This window comes from Meles meles, chromosome 8, assembly GCF_922984935.1.
Source record: "Meles meles chromosome 8, mMelMel3.1 paternal haplotype, whole genome shotgun sequence".
Taxonomy (NCBI): Eukaryota; Metazoa; Chordata; class Mammalia; order Carnivora; family Mustelidae; genus Meles; species Meles meles.
In genome coordinates, this window is record NC_060073.1 from 73,717,258 (window position 1) to 73,742,860 (window position 25,603).

Below are 25,603 nucleotides of genomic sequence, written 5' to 3' on the forward strand. Positions count from 1 at the left end.
ATTTTAAATATAAATTTCTTTTTAATTTACTAGTTGGTTTTAATAAACCAACTTCATGTTGGTTTATTGAAAGAAAAATTAGTAGAATATAAGAGCATGAATCTATTGAATTTTGGTTATCTTCACTTTAGATGCCACTCAGTATAGTAATGCTTGTGTTATAGCATTTACATTGTTCCAAAATTCTGCCTTAAATCTGTTTTATCTTTTAGTGTGACAAAAATTGTTACTTGTTTTGGTTTCCTTTTTATTATTACCAAAAGTATGTGTGTGTGTATATATATATGTATGTATATATGTAGAATGTTAGAAAGGAGGGAAAAAAAGAAAACATCCGGAGACTACTACTGTTATCATCAGCTCATTATAATTCCTGGATCTTTTTTTATTTGTACACATACACAGACAAATAAAACGATCCAGCCCAGAACCTTGCATTTATTACATCTAGATTTCATGTCTCCTAAGTCTCTTTTATTTAACGCTCTTAAAAAAGCAGTCTCTCTCGGTAACCTATTTCTAAATAAGGACCTATTGATGTTTTTCTACCCTTCCACTGACAGAAAATGTTTAATGAATGTTTTTGTAGTAGTCATTGTAGTTGTTATCAAAACTCAAGGAGAGGGAAATTTCGATGAAGAATTTGCTGGTGGTCAATTTACAAATGCTAAGAGTTAGCCCTGTATCTCATTGTTTTTGACACTTGTTAGACATTGTTTGGGTACAAGTAAATTAAAAGCAATCTCTTTAGTAGAGGTCAAAAGAATGTTGTACACTCCAGTGGTTCCCTTTAGAATCAAAGGAAGCTGAGCTGAATTGACAGAGTGCTGTTAGAATGAGACATCTTGAAAATGTTGGTGGGAAGAGCTGATGAAATAAATCAATTTAGTTGGAAACAAAAGATTGAGTTTGGTATTCTTCTACCGGAGAAAGTACAGAAAAAGAATTAGATCTTCAGACTACCTCAGATTTTTGGGACACAAAAAAGCAAATAATGTGATTTGGTTTAGAGAAGTTATTGTATACTTTATCCCAAATGCTTGCTGCCTCTGCCTGTCACCTTTTGCTTTTCAAATATATACAGTAACTAACGTGACCTAGATGAATACTGATAATCACATCACTAGATTAAATAAGGTTTAAAATGAAATAGGAAGATAGGAAGATGGAAGATGTAATTTAATGTACGTATTGTTAAGAACAGAAAAAATGCAAGTACGTCATTGATGAGAAACTTTTTCCTTCAGTAACGATTTCTGTAAATAGATCTTTTAATATCCAGTTTTATAAGCTTTAGTGAAGTTCATTTGTCATGGCAAAGTCATTCACTTATGTTTTTTGTACGGATATATGAATAACAACCCCTTTCCTTTTCCATCAATGGCCTATTTTACCTCTCTCAGTGAATTATGAATCGCGATTATATTCATATTGTGCTGCAGTCACAAAATTTAACAGCATTTGCTCTAAAAGATTTTTTATTTTCTAACTTTGTGTGTAGATATCCCTCCCCCCCCCCCCACCCCGGGATGTGTATGTGTATGTAAAGGAGTGTTCTCAAGATTGCTCTTCTCATACACAGTTAGTAAAAAATGGCTTTTATGGATAAGTTACATGCTATATTTTACCAATAAAGTTGAATGAAAAGTTGTTACATTTTAATTCCTGCCCTGTCTAGGGTTGCTCACTTTTCCTTGGTAATTCCTAAACTGCAGTCTTAGCTTTCTAATTCTGTAATTGTGTAGCTTTGTAACAACAGAGATGTATGACTTTCAGCCTTAGCTGGGCTTTTAGTACTGCTTGGCAATTCCGTTCCTTTCTGCTTTGCTTTTACTTTTAGTCTCATTCCCATCTTTCTTTCTCTCAGTGTCTTTGTCATTCTCAGATTATCCTGTCCTGTGGTTTAGAGAGGGAGAGGGAAAGGGAGGGGAGAAGGGGGAGGGCGAAGAGCAGAGGGAAGGAGAGGGAAAGCATTTGCCTATATTTGTACCTCCTCCCTTTTAACTTAGTTGACAGATTGCTGCGTGCTCTTGATCCTGTCTTCCATAGGAATCCCCTTCTGTCAGGATCCATTTTCCTCCCTGTGTCTGAACTTCTTCTACCTGACTGACTGCTTCTACTTAGCCACTACAAACTTGTTTAAATCTCTTCTGTCCTAAAAGTATACTGTCTTCAATTTTGTCTCAACTCAGTTCTTTCTAGCAACAACTCATAGTCATTTCTTACCTTTATTGTCAAACTTTTTCAGAGTTTGCGTACACTGTTTGACTTTATGTCCTTTTATTCAGTCCTTGGCTTTATTTTTGGAGGCATTCCTTGATTGAAGTTGTAAAGCATTTGACCTCTTTGCAAAATTGGACACTCTTGATTTACTTAAAATCAACCTTTAAAAGTTAAAAAAAAAGTTTTGATCAAGGATGTCTATGTAGCGTAAACAGTCAAATAGCGTGCTTTCTGCAGAGCTAATGGAAAGAGAGCAGTGCTCTTCCTCAACTCTTCCGATGCCTGATTTCCACCACCCAGAGGCAACCGCTTGCAACCTTTTACATGTTTCTTCTGTTATTTATTTCCTTATGTCTATTAACATGTTTACACTGCTGTTTATATTACTCCAGTCACACTAAGTTCATATACACACATCAGTTTTATTCCAGTTTCCTCCAGCTTTCCAACCCTCCTACTCTTTGGATTTCTTTAGATGTGCATTCGGTTTTTAAATTTAGGATTGCCTTTTTCTGTTGTTCTTTTTTTTGCAGGGGGGGAAATTCTTTCAAATTTATGTTTTGTAGAGCATTCTTTGAATTCTGTCTTCTATTAGCCAAGGCCGGAAGTGAATTCCTCTTGTGCCATGTTAAAAGTCAGAAGCACGTGTTGAACAGATGAATTTGCATCCTCTTTTTTCCCAGCCATAGTCTCACAAAACCTTTTTCTTTTGGCCTCATTGGCTATCTTGCTTGTCTTCGTCCATGCCAAGCATGATCTCACCTACTGGCCTTTATATTTCTGGCCCCATCTGACTGGAATAGCTTTTCCTGGACTCAGTGTTTTTGTCACCCCGAAATTCATGTCAAAACCCTACCCCTCGGTGGGAGGTAATTCAGATTAGATGATGAGCCTTCACCAATGGGATTAGTGCCCTTATGAGAGTAGAGAAAGAGCTTGCTTCTCTTTGCTTCCAGCTGTCCAGGAACCAGGAAATGGGTCCTCCCCAGACCCTGAATCATCAAGCTATGCCCTTATTTTCTCTTCTAAGAGTTGTATAGTTTTAGCTCTTATATTTATGCCCTTGATTTCTTTTGAGTTAATTTTTGTATATGGTATAAGGTAAGGGTCCAACTTCATTCTTTTGCATGTGGATATTTTCTTTAAAAAATTGTCCTTTCCCTCACTGAATGGTTTTGGTGATCCAAATGTCATTATTGAATGTCATTAGGTGATATATACAAAGGTTTATTTTTGGGCTCTCTATTCTGCCCCACACTGGTTGATTACCACAGCTTTGAAATAAGTTTTGAAATCAGGAAGTGTGAGTCCTTTAACTTGGCTTGTTCGAGATTGTTTTGGCTATTTGGAGTCCTTTGGGTTCTGTATGAATTTTAGGATGGATTTTTCTGTTTCTGTAGAAAAAGTCATTGGGACTTCGGTAGGATTCACATTGACCCTATAGATCATTTTTGGTGGTGTTGACTTATTAGCAGTTGTCTTACAGTTCATGAACACAGGATGCCTTTCCATTTATGTGTGTGTTCTGTAATCTCTTTTAGTAGTGTGCGTAGCTGTCCATGAACAAGTCTTTTACTTCATTGGTTAAACTTATTTAGATTTGTTAATTTCTTTTTAGAATTATTCATTGTTAGTATATAGAAAACAAAAACTCTTTTTGAGTGTTATTTTATATATGGAATCACTGAATTACTTCAAATTCTGTCAGTATTTCAGTGGCAGTCAGGTGATTTGAATGGAACTTAAATGGAAACTAAAAATCAGAAAAAAATGATAGTTTCTAAATTGAATCCAAATACTAGCTTTTTACTTAATCTTTGTGAGGCAAACTGGGGTTTAAACTTATGTAAGTGTACTAATTTGAAAACTCTATAGACATGGATGAATACCAGCAGATCAGAATAACTTTTGAAACAATTGTTTGCACTCCTTAATATTATTAAAATGTTCTGAAGATGATCTTTCTGAAGTATAATGGAGATCATGTAGCTCTTAATATGACTTATTGATACTTCTCTAGAAGTTGCTGGAAATATAATCGTAATGAATATTTTTTACAGTTTGGAGGGGGTATACAGTTGAGTACAGATTATGAATGTATATTTTTGCTTTTTTTAAATTCACAGGCCACAGAAACACTATTTAGAATGGCAGTAGCAAGAGGAACCATCACAACGTTAAGAAATGGAGAAGTAAGATGAGAATTTTGACATAAATATTCTTTATTTCATAGTATGCTGTTTTTAAAACATAAAATGTGGTGAATTCTGTGATACTTTATATAACATTGAGAAATACATGATGTACATAATACTGAGTGAATCTGACCTACAAATCTATTTTAGTTCATTCATATTGAACCGGATCTTGGGTTGAAAGCAAATTGCTAACTCTTTGATATTTGGTTACCAGTTGCTTTTACTTTTAAAAGAAGATGACAATTTACTTAATAATAACTTCTGCAAATATATATATATTTAGTGATAATAATTCTGTACTTTTTCCTTTCTTTTTATTCTGTGTTCTACAGATCTGATACTTCTTTCTTAGGATAAAATAACTTGTAAAGTTGACATTTATCACACAGAGAGAGAGAGAGAAATGAGAGGGAAGGTGGGAAAAATGGAATTTAGTCTGTTTTTATAGACTGTTATATAGAGGCTCAATTAAGATAACAGATTCTAAGTTTTCACTGCTCTAAATACTCCTGAGAATTCTTAAAAAAAAATTGCTACTAAAAAAAAAATTGCTACTACTGAAATAAATTTTCAATCCAGAATTATTACCAGCCTGATTACCACTCTCTCTGCCTTTCCTTAATTTATTTCTCACCAAGACATACGTAAGTTGAGGTTGAATATGATGTCATGTTGCCATGTTGTTTCTATTCTACTAGCAGATACTTAAGGATAAAATATAGTGTTCTAAAATTAAATTCTGTGCCATTTAATGTAGTATTTATAATTCAGTAACCTAAATATTTAATAGTAGAAGTGACTGAATATCTGAGGAGTTAACTGAAATTGTATTATTTTGTATGATTATAAGTTTTATCCGTCAGTATATCTGCTATTAGGTGAAAATGTACAGTCATTGGGGAATCGTATACTCTTAAATGCTGAATTGTATATTGGCAAGGAACTTTGGTAGTAACTTGTAATACGTATTTTGTCTATGAAAAAGACTTAACCGATCGCTTTGTATTCTCAACAAACTAGTATATGGTGCCATTTTGAGAAAAAAATAATTCCCATTAATAAAGTCAGGTGTATTTGTCTGCCTAGAATAAGTCAAAATGAATCTCAGAATTTAGTAAATACTATGTATTTTTTGGGGGGGCTGGCAATGCATTTTTGAACTTTATGTTCTGTGGCAAGAAGGTAAATGTATGCAAGACAGTTTTAAACGTAATCTTTTGAGCATATCAACACATATTGGATATGTACATATTTTATATAATGGAGAGGAAGTAGTTAAAGCAGCTGGCTTTTGATCCATTTCTCCCTCCCAGTTACCAGTTACTGGGGATTGCCACAGGTTACTAACCTCATTAAGAGGTATTAATGTTGGACAGAGGTTTTTTTTTAAGGATTTTATTTATTTATTTATTTATTTGCAAGAGAAAGAGAGAGAGCTTGCACACTAAGCTGGGGGGTGGACAGAGTGAAAGGGAGAAGCAGGCTTCCTGCTGAGCAGGGAGCTCCATGTGGTGTTGGATCCCAGGACACTGAGATCATGACCCCAAGTGAAGGCAGAAGCCCCAACTGACAAAGCTACCCAGGTATCCCTTGGACAGAGTTTTTAAGCACTCTCTGACTTTCAGTTTTGAAAGTGAGGTTAAAACTATCAAGTTGCACATTTTTTTTCTTTTATATTTTAAGATCTCTGAAAATGGAATGTGTCTTCTCATCAGTGATACCTCATAGTAATTCTGCGATCTTTTATAAGTCTCTGATATGTTAACATTGATAAAATATAATATTTTGTATTTTAAAAAATACAGTGACACGTGGTCAGTATTCACTAAATGGCAGTTAGGATAGGCTACAAAATAGTTTTAATTTAATTATTTGACTTGGAAAATAGAAAATTAAGACAAAACAAAGATATTATTAAATATGTGTATATAGAAGTAGCATAGATTTTTGGAGCTGCTGGGCTAAGTACTATGGAAATAGATGATATAACATGCCTCTTGCCTTTAGAGGTGTGTACTGTGGTTGAGTAAACAATTGCGTGAATACCTGGGAAAAATATCTGGCAAAGAGTAAAAAATGCTTAGTCATGTTGAGTTTGGGAGTAACTAGAGTCCAGAGACCACTTGGAATGTGCTAAATTTTAGTATCAGGGCAACAAAAGAGAATTCATTTGGTAGTAGGAGAAATGCTAAAAGGTTAACAGTTTAGGGAATTATTTAAACAGAAGCTGTAATGACTGTATTTATCATTTTCGAAAATTTATGAAATGCTAAAGGAGGAGAGGGGCAAGCAGTTTACTTATCCTAGGGCACTTAAAAAATTGTTCTAATCTATTGCTGTTAAGCAGAGATTAAGAAGTAACTCCATGACAGTGCTCTCAAGTAGGAAGAATAAAGACTGGTATATCCAAATTATGAAAAGATCGTCTTTGAGTAAGTTATTGTCTGGTTGCACTATGACACTGACATTTGCTTGTCCACCCTTCCCTGTGTTCTGACTCTAAGCCTACGCTTTGTCTAGTTATTGGGCGTTTCTTCCTGGACGTTTTAAGAAATGTTGAGACCAGAAAACCTGGTTCCTCTCTCAGAAAATAAGAAGATAGTTTTTGAAGGGTTTGAAACTGGCTTTAGAAGTTATAGTAAATCATTGGAGGATTTAAACAAAGGGGTGACACGTTATCTTTTTAAAATCTTCACCAAGGGGGAAATTATTATGCTTATTTTATAGATAAAATGAGGCTCAGAGGGTTTAAACATTTTGCCTTTGATCAAATAGCTACGGAATGGGAGAGCTAGGATTTGAGCACTAGTCTGACACTAATGCCCACTCATTCCACTGTACTGTATAGTCTCTGCCAATGTAATTCACTTACTTACAGTTTTTTAATTACTCAGTTTTCCTATAGCTTGACAGCTAAAAAATAGCAGAGTAGCTGAGACCTCTAAGATGATGTGATCAGCCATGATTTTTTAACGCCTTATGCTTGACAAAGCATAAGCAGTTTCTTAGGTATCTAGTTATTATTTACAGTTAGGCTCCTTCCCTTTAACTGAAAACAGTCTTCGAGTTCCCCTCTCATCAGTGCTTTTGTCTGTCAGAAGAGAGAAGAAGGGAGGGAATGTGTTCAGAGGGGACCAAAAAAAGAGCCACAAGCAGTTTCTAGAAAATTGGATTAAAAAGAAAGCTATCCATGCTTTTGGAACGGAAAGATTATTAGAATCTGGGACTTCTTTCTGCATTTCATAACAAACAAGAAGCAAAGCCCATGCGTACAAGGCTGTTCCCTCTTATCACTGTTCCCTCTTAGTATGTATAGAGAAATACGTGACTTAAAGTGAATGGAAAAAAAATACTGACCTTTCACAGTTCTGTTCAGTCACTAAATGTCTAACCATGTTGATATGTTTTTTCTACAGTCCTGTGTGAGGGCTGGATCTTTGGTATCTTGATTAAATTATATAAGCTAGGAAGCAGTTTTTTGGGAAGAATTTTTTTTTTAAAAGACTTTATTTGACAGACAGAGATCACAAGCAGGCAGAGAGGCAGGCAGACAGAGAGAGGGGGAAGCAGGCTCCTTGCCAAGCAGAGAGCCTGATGCGGGGCTTGACCCCAGGACCCTGAGATCATGACCTGAGCTGAAGGCAGAAGCTTAACCCACTTAGCCACCCAGGTGCCCCTTGGAAGACTTTTTAAAAAATTTATAACATACAAAATATGTGTTGATTGATGATGTTATAAGGTTTGCAATCAATTATAGACTATTAGTAGTTAAGTTTATATGCAGAGAGAGCTAAGTTTACATATGGGAGTCAAATTTATATGCAGTTTTTTTGACTCTGCTGGGAGTTGGTGTCTCTAGCCTCCATGTTGTTCAAGCGTCAACTGTAGGTTTTTTTTTTTTTTAATCACATTTCGCTGAGAATTTACTATATGAGTGCTTATATTGAGTAAGCCTGTGAATTAAGAATTTATACTTTACTTCCTTTCCAAGTAGAAGAGCTAGCTTTGTGTGCTGGAAAGGACACTAGTCTGCATGCTAGTCCATGTGGATTCTCTTCCTGGCTTTAATAACTATGTGATCTTGGACAGTTTATTTAATTTCTCACAACTTCAGATTCATATTTTAAAAAAATGATTTGATTAGTTGATCTTTAAGGTCCTATACAGCTTTAACATTTTCTACTTTAGGCAGCTTTATGTACTGTCCTTCCCCCAGCACCCCCCGCCCCCTTTTTAAGTAGACTCTATGCCCAGCGTGGAGCCCACTGCAGGGCTTGAACTCTCGGCCCTGAGATCAAGACTTAAGATGAGGGGGTGCCTGGGTGGCTCGGTGGATTAAGCCGCTGCCTTTGGCTCAGGTCATGATCTCGGGGTCCTGGGATCGAGCCCCGCGTCGGGCTCTCTGCTCCGCGGGGAGCCTGCTTCCTCCTCTCTCTCTGCCTCTCTCTCTGCCTGCGTCTCTACCTACTTGTGATCTCTCTCTGTCAAATAAATAAATAAAATCTTAAAAAAAAAAAAAAGACTTAAGATGAAATCAAGAGTTGGATGCTTAACAAGTAAGCCACCCAGACGCCACCCCCTCTTTTTTAAAAAATGTGGTTCTTAGCCTTTACTGTACATGACAGCTGCCCATGGAGCTCCAAAAAATTCAGGTGTGTGGGCTCCATCCCCAAAGACTTTGTCCATCGTGCCTAGCTTAGGACTCCATTATCAATATTTATATAGATCTGCTATCTATTATAGAACTACTACTTACCTAGTATACACAGCTACTAAAATCTACTAATTTTAATGCCTAGCCACCACTGTAAACTATTTTAAAGAAGTATTTTTCACTCATGTCTTCTTTGAACTCAAGAGACATACAGTCTGAGTAAGACAAAACAGATGATAGCAAGGAGTTTGAAGTGTATTTAAAGTTTTTGTATGTAAGGCAGAGCACAGCAACATGGATTTGGCTGTTTTGGAAAGATGGTTAGGGGATTTGATCCAGTATCTAGTTTTGTTTTTTATTACTGTGTGGTATTAGGTATTCTGCATGTTTTATTAGAATGGAAACCTTTTTTTGCCTTTCTGGAGCATGCTTTAAGTAACTAAAAGAGAATATTTTGCTTTAAATGTAATTGCTGGAATAAGGATAGGAACTTTTTGGTATGGATTTCTGTTTCTTCAGGTTTTGCCCCTGCCTAGCACATAATAAGGATTTTAGTATATGTCTGGTGAACCAGTAATAGAGTTATTTAGAACTTATGTGGCAAATGTCACTTTGATTTAATCAGCTCTTAGTTTAAGATAAATATAGCCATAAATACAGATTTATATGTATAATAAGTACTAGGACTATATTATTTCAAAATGCTGATGAAATTTGTAATAAAATGATCTATTTTTTGACATCAAATTTTTTCATGAATTGAGGACTATTTGAAGAGACTATGAAATATACATATTTGATGTTCAATCTTGTTCACAATGAGATTCCTGATGCAGGACTCGATCCCGGGACCCTGAGATCATGACCTGAGCAGAAGGCAGAGGCTTAACCCACTGAGCCACCCAGGTGCCTCTGTTGATAGCATCTTAAAGACAGCTGACACCTGGCATTGGGGTCAGATCTAGTGTCCTTTCCCTTTCTTTTCTTCTCCAAATATTAATTGGGTGTCAGGCACTATACTAGATCCTGGGTTGTAATGGTAAATAAAGCTAATATGGTTGCTGCTCTGAGGAAGCTTTATATTTGGTCCAGTGGCTGAGTCCATAACTTGCCATTTGCAACTTATGACCTTGCTACTCAGTGTCTTCTGCTGTAAATAGGGAAAAACCATCCTCTTCGTGCATTACTTTGTGAGAAACCAATGAGATAATATGTGTAAAGCAGTTAACACAATGTCTGGCACAAGTAAGCCTATTAGAATTTAGCCTATCCTAAATGATAACTTTTTTTTTTTTTTTTTTTTAAGAGCAAGAGAGTTGGGTGGGGTGGGGAGAGGGGTAGAGGGGAAAGAGAGAATGAGAAAATCTTAAGCAAGCTTCATCCCCAATGCCACACTTGAGACAGGGCTTGATCTTATGACCCAGAGATTAGGACCTGAGCTGAAATCAAGTCAGATGCTTAACTGAATGAGCCACCCAGGTGCACTGATAACTTTTTTCTTTAAATACAGTTGAGCATGTTCTATATTAGAGGGAGTATGTGGAGATCTCTGAACTGTGGCTATTTATGAGTGTGTGAAATGAGAACTGGTGATGAAAGACAGACTTTAAATATTTTGGTCAGCCTGTATTGCCAGTGCCCTCAGCTGTCATGTGCCAATAGTTTAGTAATATACAGAATATATGTTTAGTTACAGACTTGAATTCTCCTACTCAACCAAATTCTGCTGATCATGATTTTGGTTCCATACATAGAATAAACATAGCAGGAGGAAGTGTGATGCTAGAAAAGGTGAAATTCACCAATAAACCTAAGAATTCTATTTGAGAAACAGGGTAGAGTCCATTACATAGTGGAACTTAGTTCTGATCATTTCAAGTCTTAGGACAGAAGTTCCACAGTGAATGGTGAGACCCTGACCTTGTAGAAGTGCAGAGTAAGTCTCAGTTGATCTTATCAAGGGAAATTGGCTTATCTCTTCTGTAAGAAGACCTCTGATTTATGTGTTATATTTTGACAGGAAGAAAATATTAAGATGTTTTATATATGTTCATTGCTATTTGAAATATAGTCTTTGTTAACTTGATTAGCTTCCTCCCATATCCCCATGCCATCTAAGGAAAAAAGAAGAAAGGAATTCTGACCATTCTAGAATATTCCTGAATAACTCTTTCAAGTCTGTTGTTTTTTTTTCTTCTGGAAATTGTATGCTTATTGACAAGTGTGCAAATAATCTATTAGAGTTTAGCCTAGAAAAGTTACTATAATGTTTCTTCCTCTCAAGCAACAGCCAGAATGTAGCTTTTTAAAAAAGCCTATGGGAGAAATGGTTAGCATCCTTTAGAAAAAGAGAGAAGAAATAAATATGGAAAATGATCTAGAGAGAAAGGTTAGTCAGAGTATTTATATTTATATATTTCCCTGCCAGGTAATGCAGGGAAGTCCCAAAACTTTCTCTAATGAGGTGGGAAGAAATGAGTTTTGGTTACAGAACAGAAAGTTGGAGACAATTGAAGCCCATGGTCATTACTTTTAGGGTGATGAAACCTTCAAAGGCTTCAAAGAGGTTGTGGGATTGCTGTCTTGCTCATTTAAAGAAAAGGTTTATTTCTTAATTGCTATCAGTCTGGGTGGTTTAGATATTGAACTGGCAGAAGCATGAGACTGGTTTTATGTAGCATCTTGGTGTGTGTGTGTGTTTCAGTTTTCTAATTCCATTAATCAACACAGCATGTTATATTTTGGCAGGTGTTTGGAAAATTCAGAATCCATGCCAGAATTACATCATGAAACACTGAACTTCAGAACTTGTATTTTATTCTTACTGGAATATTTTGTCTTTGTCACTAAATCTACTTTAAGTGGCTCATCATGTTATATGCTGTGGCATTGTTATGTACTCCTGGTGAGTAGAATTTATTTGGAAAATTCTGGTGCAGACGAAGAAGGCCAGGGGCTAAGCTGAGGTTTTTAAAAATATCATATCACAACGTTTAAGCTTGGTGGCCTTGTCTCTACCAACTCTGAATGTGCCTTTCTATACTGAGATGATTATCTGTTCAAGTGCCCTTATTTTGTTCCTAATAGGAACTCTGCTTTTAATTTAAATACAAAAATAAATGTGCCATAATTTTCTCCTTAAACAAAACAAACAATATCTGGACAATATCTGGCTAAGTATGGAACACTTAGGTTTTATTTTTCAAAAATTGGAAGGGCTCTTAAGATAACATCAGTTTGTTTTGATCCTAATAGGAAGAGCTTTAGGCCAGGAAAGCAATTATTTCCACATGGGTAAAGTTAGTCCCAGCTACCTCCCCTTCACCAGTCCACTGAACTTAAACTTGCCTACCTTGGTTACAGAGCTAAGTGTGGTTGAATGCTTTAGAAAATGCATGCTGTATTCTAAAAATAAAGTATTTAGATATACAGAAAATATTCTTTTGTACAAAGCATACTAAGGAATTCTGTGTAAAATGTTGGGGGTGAGTTCACCAACAAGTAATTTAAACTCTTTGAATTGCCAAAGAAATGTAATTTTATACACACATATATGACCAATATAATTTGTACCATTTGGTTTGTACATCTTTTCTCTCTCTTTATTGACTCTTGGCTGTATTGTCAATAGGTAAATTTGCTATCTAGTGATAAGTATTATTTGTGGTGGTTAGTAGGGAGTTGGCAGATCAGAAAAGGGAGGATGTTGTATTAAATGATGTGATTGGTCTTTCTGGTGATCAGCTCTGATCCTAAATCTGTCTCTGTGACTTGCCTCATTAGCATAACACACTCCTATCTTCAGGAAATTCCAAGGATTTTTGAAGTTGTGTACCAGAAACTGGAAACAGAGACCATATTTGTTCTTTATAGCATAGTCTATAGATTTGCTTTTCTTGAAAACTTCATATACATGACTTGGGGCTTTACATATACATGTTTTGGGGCTTTAACTGTATCAGATTTTTCTTTTTTCATGACTGAATAGTATTCTATTGTATGGATAATATTTTGTTTATCTATTAACCAGTTAATGAAGATTTAGATTTTGGCTATTATAAATAATACTTCTGTGAGTATTTGTATAGAAGTCTTTGTGTTGACATATGTTTGATACCTTGATTGGAATTCGGTTGATAACTAAAATTGGAATTCCTAGGTCATCTGGGTAGCTGTGCCATTTTGCATTCCCAGTGGCAGTGGATAAGGAGTCCAGTTTGTCAACATCATTGCCAAAATTTGGTGTTTTCAGTCTTTTTGATTATAGTCATTCTAGAAGTATGTGGTGGTGTCTCATTATGGTTGTAATTTGCATTTCCTTAATGACTGATGCTGTTGGGCATCTTTTTGTTTGCTTATTAGTCATTCATATATCTTTGAAGAAATTTCTGTTGGAATATTTTGCCCATATTTTCTTTGGGCTTGTTTCTCATTATTGAGTTGCAGGAGGTGACTTTTAAAAAATTCTGGGTACAAATCTCTTATTAAATATATGATTTGGAATCCACCCCCCCAAAATAAAAATCTAAAATTTTAAAAGTTTTATTTATTTATTTACTTATTAATACTTTATTTATTTATTTGTCAGAGAGAGAGAGAGACAGCGCGCGAGAACATAAAGGCAGGGGGAACGCCAGGCAAAGGGAGAAGTAGGCTCCTTGCTGAGGAAGGAGCCCGATGTGGGACTCGATCCTAGGACCTTGGGGTCATGACCTGAGCCAAAGGCAGACACTTAGCCAACTGAGCCACTCAGGTGTCCTTTTTTTTTTAAGTCTTAAATTTTTTTGAAGATTCTGTTCAGTGTTTTTTTTTTTTTTTTTTGGTATCTTAGCTAAGAAATCTTCCCCTAACCCAGAGTTGCCTTTGCATTTCTCCTATGTTTTCTTCTGGAAATTTTATAATTCTTGGTTTTATCATTTAGATTTATGATCTATTTTGAGTTGACTTTTGCATTAGTGTGAGGCAAAGATTCAGCTGTTTATTTTGCATATAGATATCCATTTGTCTGAGGAGCGTTTGTTGAAAAAATTCTCCCTTGCTTGTTGAATTGCCCTGACACCTTTGTCAAAATTAATTAACCATAACTGTTAGGGTTTATTTCCGGAAATTTTGTGGTTCTGTTTCTGCTAAGATGGAGGAACCATAGTCCGTCTATCTCTCACACTGATTGCAACTAAAACCCAGAACAGAATACATAAAGCAACCATCTGAAATCTTCAGTGATAGGAGGAGATTTGAGGAAGGGGGCCAAAACTGAAAGTGTGAACTAATACCAGTAAAGTTTCCTGTTTCTTCCCACTCACATCCTTTATCAACTGGTTTGGACTCCAGATGTTCTCCTATTCTTGATCTGTTCAATGAATGTAGACAAAAAAAACTCTAAGAAAGACACCCCCCCCCTTCCTCCTTTTATGGCCAGAGAACTAGAAAGGAGGGCTTCTGCATGAAGAAGACTGTAGAAAATTGCCATTTTCTTACTATGTTTTGTGTTTTGATTTTATTCTCCTGGTAGGACTCCAAGCAGGCCCCAGCCATGAGGCCTTCCTCTAGCAGCAGCTGTGAAGCCATTTGAAACTCAACACAGGTGTCTTTCTCTTTGACCAGAGAAATTAGAAACAGGGGTTCTTGTAGTCCAAAGAGTTTGGGGAGAATATCTGTTCCTTCCTCCTTTCTTCCTTCTTCTGTCCCTCACCCCCTTCCCCGTCCCTCCCTCCTTTCTTCCTTCCTACCTTCCTTTCTTTCCTTCTTCCTTCCTCCCTCCCTTTCTTCCTTTTCTTGCCATTTTACCCCTGAGGCCGATGTTGTTGCAGGTTATGTGCAGTGGTATGGGGAGACAAAACCCTGGTGTAAACAGAGGCTCAAGAAAAGAAGCTTGGGAGTCGGAGTGTGGGGAAAATCATGGAGAGGCAGGAGGTAGAGAAAAAGATGAGCTAAATCTGTGTATGATATCTGAGACTCACCTCTGTAATCATGATAAAGGCTTTGAGAACTGAAGATAGCCTAGACCACTGCCCTTAGGTGGCGCATATGTGGACAGACTGAATACACTGAAGAATCTCGGGAAACTGAAAATGATATTGAAACCACAGTCTGGGGGCGCCTGAATGGCTCAGTCAGTTCAGCATCTGCCTTCAGCTCAGGTCATGATCTCAGGGTCCTGGGATCAAGCCCCATCCATGTTGGGCTCTCTGCTCAGCAGGGAGTCTGCTTGTTTCCTTCCCTCTGCCTCCTGCTCCCCCTGCTTGTGCGCGCGCTCTCTCTCTCTGTTAAATAAATAAATAAAATCTTAAAAAAATCTTGAAACCATACTCTGTAGAAGGTGGGTTAGGACTTGGTTGGAACCTAACCAGGTTGATTGCCTATGTCACAACAACATTAGCAAAAATAGTAGCAGCAGCAGCAGCAGCAACAACAACTAATAATAATTATCCAGAGGACCAAGAATCTTTAACATGACTAAGAATGTCATGATACACATGTCTAGGATACAACCCAAAAGTATTTGACATGCCAAGAACCAGGGAAATCATAACCAATGGTAGGGAAAACAGCAATCAACAGATGCCAATCCTGAGGTGATGTTGACGTTGGAATTACGATGAAGAGTTTCAAAGCAACTGTTATAACCCTGTAAACACTTTTGATGTGAGTAGCAAGACTGAAGTTCCCAGCAAAGAAAAACTATAAGAAGAACTAAATGGAAATTTTAGGACAGAAAATTAAAATAACTCAAATATTAATATTAAATATTAAAATAGGTCAAATGTACTAGGTGAGTTCAATAGTAGAGTGGAGAGGACAAAGGAAAGAGAAGTGAAGTTGAAGAAAGCTCAGTAGTAGTTGTACAGTCGGTACAATAATGAGAGGAAGACTGAGGAGAATGAGCAGAGTGTCAGATACACTAGCAATGGTCTCACCTTTCTGTCATGTGTCTCCGAAGAAAAGACAAAAAGATTTGTGTAGAAAAAATATTTGAAGAAATAATGGCTGAAAACTTCCAAATTTGTATGAAAGACATACATTTACCTGTTCATAAATCTCAGTGAACTCCTACAAGGCTAAATATTATGTGACTTCATTTATGTGACATTCTGGAGAAGTTAAAACTTACAGGGATGGGAGAATGGGTCCGTGGTTGTCAGAGATTGTAGGAGGAGTGGTTGGTTGCAGAAAGATAAAACAAGGGAAAATTTTTGGTTTTGGAATTATTTTGTATCATGATGCTGATGGTGAGTACAAAATTCTGTACATTTTTCCAAACCAATGGAGCTGTACACCATAAAGAGCAAGTTTTATTGTATGTAAATTAAGAGTTAAAATAACAAAAACGTGTATTGGGAGAGAATCTCATTAAGAATAGTTGGGTTCTTACAATTTATCCTTGACTGTTGAAGATTAAGGAGCATAATTAAAGAGGCTGGTTCTACAGATTATTTCCTTTGTTTTCTTACAGATTTTTTTTCTTTTTTAATCTTTGATGTTTTTAGTTTCAAACTGATATGCCTAGGTGTACTTCTTTTTTTGGTATTTATCCTACTTAGTTTTTTTGAGCTTGCTGAGTCTTTTTTCTTTTTTTTTTTAAACTATATTTATTTGACAGAAAGAAAGAGAAGGAGTACAAGCAGGGGGAGCAGCAGGCAGAGGGACAGGGAGAAGCAGGCTTCCCACTGAGTAAGGAGCCTGATGGGAGGCTCAATCCCAGGACCCTGGAATCATGACCTGAGCTAAAGGCAGATGCTTACCCAACTGAGTCACCCAGGTGCTCATATTGTTTTGTGCTGTAGATTAATTTAGGAAATTTTCAGTCATTGTTTCAAATATTTCTTCTGTTTTTTCTTCTCCTTCTGGTATTACCATAACATATGTTATGCCTTTTGTAGTTATCCATAGTATTCAGATATTCTGTTCAGTTTCTTTCAGTCTTTGTTTTCTTTACTTTTCAGTTTTAGAGGTTTCTTTTTTTTTTTTTTTAATTTTTTTTTTTTTTTTTAACAGAGAGAAATCACAACTAGGCAGAGAGGCAGGCAGAGAGAGAGGAGGAAGCAGGCTCCCTGCCGAGCAGAGCAGAGAGCCCGATGTGGGGCTCGATCCCAGGACTCTGGGATCATGACCTGAGCTGAAAGCAGAGGCTTTAACCCACTGAGCCACCCAGGCGCCCCAAGAGGTTTCTTTTTTTTAAGATTTTTTTTTAAGATTTTATTTTTAAAAAGTCATCTCTGTACCCAACATGGGGCTTGAACTCACAACCCTGAGACCAAGAGTCACATGCTCTACATAGTATACCAGCCGGTGCCCCAGTTTTAGAGTTTTCTACTGAAGTATCCTCAAGTTCAGAGATTCTTTCCTTAGCCATGTCCAGCCTACTAATAAGCCAATCAAATGCATTCTTCATTTCTGTTACAGTGTTTCTTATCTCTGTCATTTCTCTTGTTTTTTTTCTTAGGGTTTCTAGCTCTTTGCTTATATTGCCCATCTGTTTTTGCATGCTGTCTACTTTGTCCATTACAGCCCTTAGCATGTTTATCATAGTTGTTTCAAATTCCTTGTCTGATTATTCTGACATCTGTGCCATGCCTGGTTCTGATGCTTGCTTTGTTGCTTCAACTTTTTTTTTTTTTTTTGCATTCCTAGTATGTTTTGTAATTTTTCTTGATAGCTGGACGTGATGTTCGAGGTTAAAAGAAACTGCTCAAATAGGACTTCAGTAATATGATGAAGTGTAGGAGGAGGTGAAGCATTCTGTCATCCTTTGATTTGTTTCTTTAGTGAGCCCGTGCCTTGGTCCGTGAGCTTCACAGGTGTTTCTCATTTTTTTTTGTCAACTCCCTTAGGTGGGACAGGACAGCTCAAGTTGGCTGGAGGTGGGTGTTTCTCTTCCTGGACATCAGTTAGACTCTCATAATAACTCAGTAAGATAGGCTCAGGGTAACTAGTTCTCTTTAGGGTAGCCTTGTTAAGAACAAAGTTCTCTGGCTGATTTCAAGATGGCTCCTTTTCCCTTAGCTCTGCTTGAGAGCACTAGAGGATTTTTGTCTGATATTTACTGTGAGAACCCAGTCAAGCTTCGGGAGGTGAAACTCACCAAAGTGTGAGTCCTCCTCCTGCCATGAGTAGGTTCCCCTGGAGTTTTTAACTCTCAGAATTGTTCACACAGAGCCTCCAGCAATTTAGTCAATTATAGGTTTTCCTGCCCCAGCGCTGGTTCCTGTGGTTTCCACTCCTGAGTATCTGCTGAGGTGAGCCGTGCCTTCCTGTATTCGCAAGTCTGTTTCTCCAGTTTTGGGGCTAGTGGTTTGCCCTGTGTCCTCACTTCTTATGGATCCAAGGAGAGTTGTTGGTTTTTCAGTTTGTTCAACAGCTTTTTACTTGTTAGCGTGGAGTGGTGACTTCCAAGTTCCTTGAGTGTGGAACCGCAAACTGAAGTCCCTCAGATTCCTTCAGGAGGATTGAATCCTCGTCCTCATTATTTCTATATGATGTTGAAATATTCAGTTTCTTTTGAACAAAAGGTCCAGTCTTTTTTTTCTTCAAGACAGGATTGGTAACGTGGAGTGTATTTGAAATGAGAGAGAAATAAACCTTAGTATTTCTAATAAAGCCCAAGAAAGAAGTTGAAAATATTTTCCAAAAATAAAAACCAAACAGAATTTTGAATATGTAATGATGTTTAAGAGTATTAAAATGAAGTTTTTGTTTATTGTTTTTCCATACAAACTTTTCAAGTTTACATGCTGAAAGGAAATGTATATGTTTTTGTATTTCCTGTTAATAGTAGGAATGTACAATGTACATTTTGTGACCTACAGGCTATTTCTTTTTTTTTTAAATTTCTGTATTCAAATTAGGAGGGAAATAAATCAAAGTACTTTCTCGTATGTGTGTTTAAGTTAAAGTTCTTGTTCACTGCTCAAGTGGATTAGATGGAGGTCCACAGGCTGAAATAAGAATTCTCAGTCAGTGACCTTTTAGCTCCTGATCTTATTGCTCTGATAGCTATCTTAAAGTGTTATCTTGTGTTTTAAAAATACAGATTCTGCTGTCTTAAGAGTTGTTTTTACTTTTGGTTTGCATGGGTTTTGTCAAAGTTGTTTTGGCAGTTAGTATTTTTTTTTAACCATTGCTTTGTATTTTCACTTAAATGTTAAGTACAAGGAAACCCTTGAAAGTCAAGTTATATGAGTATATAGTCTTCTTTATAGTTTTCTTAAACATGGTCTATTACTAAAGTACAAAAAATTAAAAAATTAACATTTTATTTTATTTTCTTAAGATTTATTTATTTATTAGACATAGAAAGAGAGAGCACAAGTAGGCAGAGTGGCAGGCAGAGGGAGAGGGAGAAGCAGACTCCCTCATGAACAGGGAGCCTGACAGGATCCCAGGATCCTGAGATCATGACTGGAGCTGAATGAAGGCAGACACTTAACGTCTGAGCCACCCAGGTGCCCTAAATTAACATTTTAAACAAATCAAATATACTCAACGCGGTGAGACCAATTGCTCCCAAAGAATTACAGTAAAACCATATGAAGGTGTTTTCCTTTTCTTGTGTTGCCGAGGCTGTGCAACAGTCTGGGGAGGCAAAAACCCGGACATCGCAGCCTGTGACCGCCTCCTCTGCCACCACCTCTGGCAGTGAATCCAGCTGTTTCCTTACCTCACAGACCACCGAAAGGCAGATGGTGATAGCTAGTCATGCCATGCCAAAAGACAACGAAAGAGTCAAAAGCAAGTAAATATTTGTTGAAAACAAACTATGTGCCCATTCCCATTTCTGCCACTTTTCCTGTTCAGGTCCCCCAAGTGAGACCCATCGCAATTGTTACCTCCTCTGTGAAGCAGCTTTGATTTCCCCAGCTGGAAGTCATTTTTTCTTTCTCTGAACTATCACAGCACTGTATTTGTACTCTATGAAAACTTCCAGTATCTCCTGCATTAACATTTGTTATTTAGTTATTTGCCTTATATTTTGTTTGATTTAAGCTCTTCAAGGATGGGTTTTTTTTTTTTTTTAATCTGCTTTTCCTTTGTATTCTGTATAACACCTAATACAGAGTCCCATTTTACAGTCAGTAAGTTAATGGAAGATCAACTGAAGGTAAATTAAGAGGAGCAAACTAAAAATGAAAGTCCTCTTGTATGTATGTTTAAGTTACAGTTTCTTGTTCACTGCTTAGACTTACGACTGGGGGGAAGGTTGTTCCATATAGCCTGCAATAATTGCCACATACCTGTTGTGATAAAATGATTAAATGATAGCACCTTAATCAGAGTGCTGTGAATTGTAGGGGATGAGGGATAGTTTTGCACAGAAGTTTAAATCTCCTTAAATCTCCCACATGTAGGGCTGTACCAGATAGAATTTCTGTTTGCTTTTATTTTTGTGGTGTTTGATTACTAATACGATGGATTTTAACATTAATGTGATGGGAATTTGTGAAGGTACTTTTTTGCATCACTTACTATTTACTTCATGACATCAGATTGGCTTTAGAAAGTATTTCTTCTTTAGAAAATTATGTTTTTAAACTGTGTTCTGGACAAAGGGAAATGTAATAATAAATAAGACATGGCCCCTACTTTTCATGCATCTCATTTAAAAAAAGTACTGTTTCATTTGGGTTTCCTTTAATTTATCTCCAGAATATTTAGTGTTAAGTATTTGAAATGTGATTTTTTTGTTTATGAAATAGAAAGTAAGTAAAATTAATACTTTATTTTACTATGGTATTTGATGGAAATTTCCTCTGTCACGTGCCCATGATCTACCAGGGTTTAATTACTTTTAATTCTAATAGTTCTATAGAACTGAGGTTAAGAAAGGGCAAGGAGAGAAAGCTATTGCTCGAAGCTAAAAGCTGTATTGTATTTGAATTGTAGCTGTCCAAGTGACTGATGTTTCTTTTCAATTGACATGGTTCAGTAATCATTAAAGTTTTGTTTGTTTCTGCAATAGTCTATAGTAAAGTTAACAGCAAGTAAGATTTAGCTCTTACGGTTTTTAATTCCAGAGCATTTTTTTAAAAAAAGGACATTACAATGAAATCATCTGGTAAAAATAAACTTTTCTAAATGATGAATTCCTTTGTATAGTTGAAATGTATGCACTGATAGCAAAGTATGCATATCACATATTTTTTGAATGCTGTTTCTGTGTTAATAGTATTGTTTAAAAATCCCAGCAGAGTTCAATTAATCCTAATCTTTTTTGTTCTAAGAACATTTTTAGTGAGCATTCTCTAAATCAAAACTTTTGCAATATATCTTTCAAATATTTTAGAACTTTTAAATTCAGAAAAGACTTTATGTCACAGTTATTTTGTTATTTTGGAAAATTATTTAAGAGAAATTGAAATTTTTCCCTTTATTTGTGAATTATCTGTAATCTAAAAAATTGATGGGAAAAATTAAAGAATAGTTACATGAATATCATATATACATTGTATAAAGGCATTTTAATTTCAGATTACCTTTCTGGTTGGTATTAGCTACATAGTTGGGCTGGTTATTTATTTTGTAGTTTAACAAAGGTTTCAATTTTCAGTAGTAGGGTGTGTCTTTAAATGTTACTCTTTGAAAAATGCATAGTGAGGAATTAATGTGTAGTTTTGCCTGACAGAATGGCTTCTAAATAAGAACTTTATAGAAGTAGCTGATTTAGGTTTTTAAGAATCAGCAATTCAGAATGGTTCTTAGAAAATTACTAAAAATTAGTCTATAGTAAATGAAGAAATCTTCTAATGCTAAGTAAGTTTCAAAAACTATAGACATGACAAACAGTGTTAAGTATGTTTCATAGAGTTAGATGCTCTGCTCTTTTTCTTTCTTAAATATTGTGTTATGTAAGGGGCATTACATTTAATGAAATTATCATGTTTATTTTTATATTACTTTCTATATTGAATTCCAGTGGCTGGAATGTGGTATAGGTATAACGGGGCCCAAGGATGCAAGATCACTGGCTCTGGGGATCCCAAACAGACCAGGTTTAGTGCTTGCCACTGACAAAGTCCAAAGACAGAGAGATGAGTAGTGGTGAAATAAAGGAATTTACTTCAGTGACTCTGACACCAGGAAGACAGTGAATTAATGTCTCAAAGACTGTCTCCAAAGTGCTGACCATACTTCTGGGTTTATGTAAGGAAAATGTGGGTCAAAGGTCGCTAGGTACAGCAGTTGGGCAGTAAAGGTCAGGTAGATCATTGTCTTGGGGTCAATCATGTGCGTCTTGCTGGTTCAGGGCAGTCCTTACTGCTTGAGGGGTAGTTTTGATTCCCATCAGGGCATGCTTTGCCTGTGGGGCCTTTTGTCTGAATGAAGAGATGAGCTAGAAAGAAGGACTTGGTCAATTAGAAAGAACAGATTGAGGTCAAAATGGAGATAGTTGAACTCTTTCAAATGCTTCCTGAAAGGTTGATATTGTTAAACACTTGTGAGTAAACACTGATTTATAAGGTTTTAAAAACCCGACAGAAGTATTACTACACATTGGTTTACTTCTGTTTATGAAAACCCAGTAGGCAGATAGCTTCTTTGCTAAATAAAAAATTTAGGATACCATGTTACAATATAAGAAGATTTTCTTTTGTCTTCTCTCCTTCCCCTTCCTTCCTTCCTTCTTCTTTCTTTTCTTTTCTTTCTTGAAATTTTATTTTTTTGTCAGAGGGAGAGAGATGGATCACAAGCAGGGAAAGCAGCAGGTGAGGGAGACGTAGCCTCCCCACTGAGCAAGGAGACGGATGCGGGACTTGATCCCAGAACCTTGGGATCATGACCTGAGCCGAAGGCAGATGCCTAGCCAACTGTGCCACCCAGGCATCCCATAAAAGGATTTTCTGATGGGATATTTTAAACTTAAAACAGAGTTGCTGTCCTCCAGCTTTGATAATTATACACTGATTGCTCATATCTTTTATCCATATCCCTACCCACTTTGCTATTAGCTCTGCTTAATAATTTTGAAGCAGATTTCATACATCATATGATTCATCTCTAAATAGTTTTAGTATGTATCACTAAAAGATAAGGACTCCCTTTAAAAAATGTAAGCACAGTATCATTTACCTTCCTATAAGTTTTTCATTATTCACACAACGTACTTCGCTGTTCATATTTCCCCAGTGATCTCTTTCTCTTGATTGTTAAAGTGAGAATGCAGATAACATTCCAGTTGGCTAATAGATCTTAAATTGTTTTAGTTGGTCGGTTCCTTTCATCCATCTTACTCTGATTTCCTAGAAACCAGCCCCAAAAATGGGTAATGAGATTTTTAAAAATGTTTATTATAAAGTCATAGATTTAAACAGATTTTATGTGTTTCAAACCATTGTCATTATCCTTATCCTTCTTTGTGGTTAGATGATTCCTTTTTTGGCCAGTAGAAGCCTCTACAGGTTGGCTTCTGAATCCTTTTGATGTAACCTTAGTACTGTTTTTTTTTTTTTTTTTCTTAAGATTTTATTTATTTATTTGACAGAGAGAGAAATTACAGGTAGGCAGAGAGGCAGGCAGAGAGAGAGGGGGAAGCAGGCTCCCTGCTGAGCAGAGAGCCTGATGTGGGGCTCCATCCCACAACCCTGATATCATGATATGAGCCAAAGGCAGAAGCTTAACTCACTGAGCTACCCAGGCATTCCAGTAGTGTTCTGATAAGATGTTCATCTTGTACATTTTCTGACCCCAGTGGGAGTCAACCATTGCTCTAAGCAACCATGATTATTTTATAAAGAAGGAGTCTAACTTAAATGTTTTAATCTTTCAACATAATTCCTCCCCATGAATTAAAATTTTCATTTGACTTACACAGATTTTATGAGTGAATCATTTTTTAAGATTTGTCCACTGTTGAAGTCAGTAGTGTGAGATTTAGTTTCTCACCCTAGGAATTCTGTTATAATAAAGTTCATCTGTAAATGTGGTTAAATTTTTGTGATGTAGAATTTGAGTGACAAGCATTATAATACTCCTTTAGCTTTATACATATACGTATAAATAGTTACTTCAATTTTATAAGTAGGAAAACCGATTTATGAAATTTTGATTTTGTTTGTGAAACTCAGTAATTTGAATCATCTGATTTTAATAATTTTCACTCGGTGATATTCCACTTTTAGATTTGAAATTGATGTAGGAGTGAATGGGAATTTATTTTATCAAACAAGAGAAAGGAAAAATTGAGGGTAAAAAAGCTTCCAATATTTAAATATTATTAAACATTATTAAAGATGATATACTAGAAAGTACGGTTTTTATTGTGTGATTAGTATTATGGATACTTTGTTTTCATGGTTTATAATTAAATGAATCTTGGTCAAAATAATAGTTTGACTAAGTGCTTATTACATGATTAGTGAAGAAGATTTTATCCTGGGATGCCTGGGTGGCACAGTTGGTTAAGCATCTGAGTCTTGGTTTTGGCTCAGGTTGTGATCTCAGGGTACCCTCTCCCTCTGTTTGCCCCCCTCCCCCAGGCCCTGAAATAAATAAATAAAATCTTTGGAAAAAATATTTTATCCTGTTGGGTTTTCCAGTATTTTCAGATTTTGAGATTTTCATTGTTTAGAAATGTCTGTGTTTGGTTTGTGTCTCAAAAGGAGATATATCAAGCCCAGTAAGAGTTCATTAATAAAACTCTTAACAAAAAAAAACCCCACAAAACAAAAAAACAAAAAAAAAAAACCTCTTACAGTTTATTCCTCACAGAGATTTAGCTTGAATTTATGTCAGAGGTTCCACAGAACCACTTCACAGGAAGTCTCTGAGGTAAAGCAGTAAGTTAGAAGGGCCAGGCAGGGACAGAGTAAAGTAGCCGAGCCCACATTCCAACTAATGTGTCCACATGAATGAAAACAGGGAATGGAGAAATAGTTCCTGTCTGTCATAAAGTATTGTGGTTGCGTTGGAACTGCCAAATCAAGGTGATCCTGTTGAACTCAATGTAACCCACCTGTGGATTTTGAGGATCTTTCAGAGCTTGACCTTTAACCACCACAGAACCACCCTCTCTGAACCCAGTCAGAACATGGCCTCTTGTAAGTGTTTGCAGTAAGAAGACCTGAAACATGTTGTGTGGTGTGTGTCTCTGCATGCACTTGCGTGTACATGGGGCACCATTGGATTTGCGTGACGCAAATACTTTGACCATTGAGGGTCTTTTGATGGTATTTTACAACTTTAGATTTCAAAGATTGGAGCATTTTTCAACCAAACTGTAAAATTGTAAAGAAAATGTCAAGTCACCATGCTGTTTTAACAGCTTCTTCTTGTTTGTGGTAAAATAAATAAAGTCAGATTCCTTTGCCATTCATTCATTTAGCCCAAAATATTACTTACGCCTGGTTAGAGGCTGTTTACTTGCCAGTCTTTCAAAGTTAAACCTCCTTAGACTATTTTATACTTCAAGACTCAGATAATGTCTATATCTGACTTTATTTAGAAAGAGCGCTTTGTGTTTATGCTACAGGATATTGTGCTAAATAAGGTTATTTATTCAGCATTTTCAGCTGTAAGTTCAAAGTTGAACAAGGAG

The 25,603-nt window shown here is 36.3% G+C and overlaps 1 protein-coding gene across 1 annotated transcript in view; it reads left to right on the top strand.

Moving 5' to 3' along the window:
* The window catches only part of TMEM135 (transmembrane protein 135), a 242,098-nt gene that overhangs the window by 86,563 nt on the left and 129,932 nt on the right, over positions 1 to 25,603 (top strand). The window contains exon 5 of the mRNA XM_046016049.1: positions 4,350 to 4,415. Coding sequence (XP_045872005.1) covers positions 4,350 to 4,415 — 66 coding nt within the window. The remainder of the gene's footprint in view (positions 1 to 4,349; positions 4,416 to 25,603) is intronic.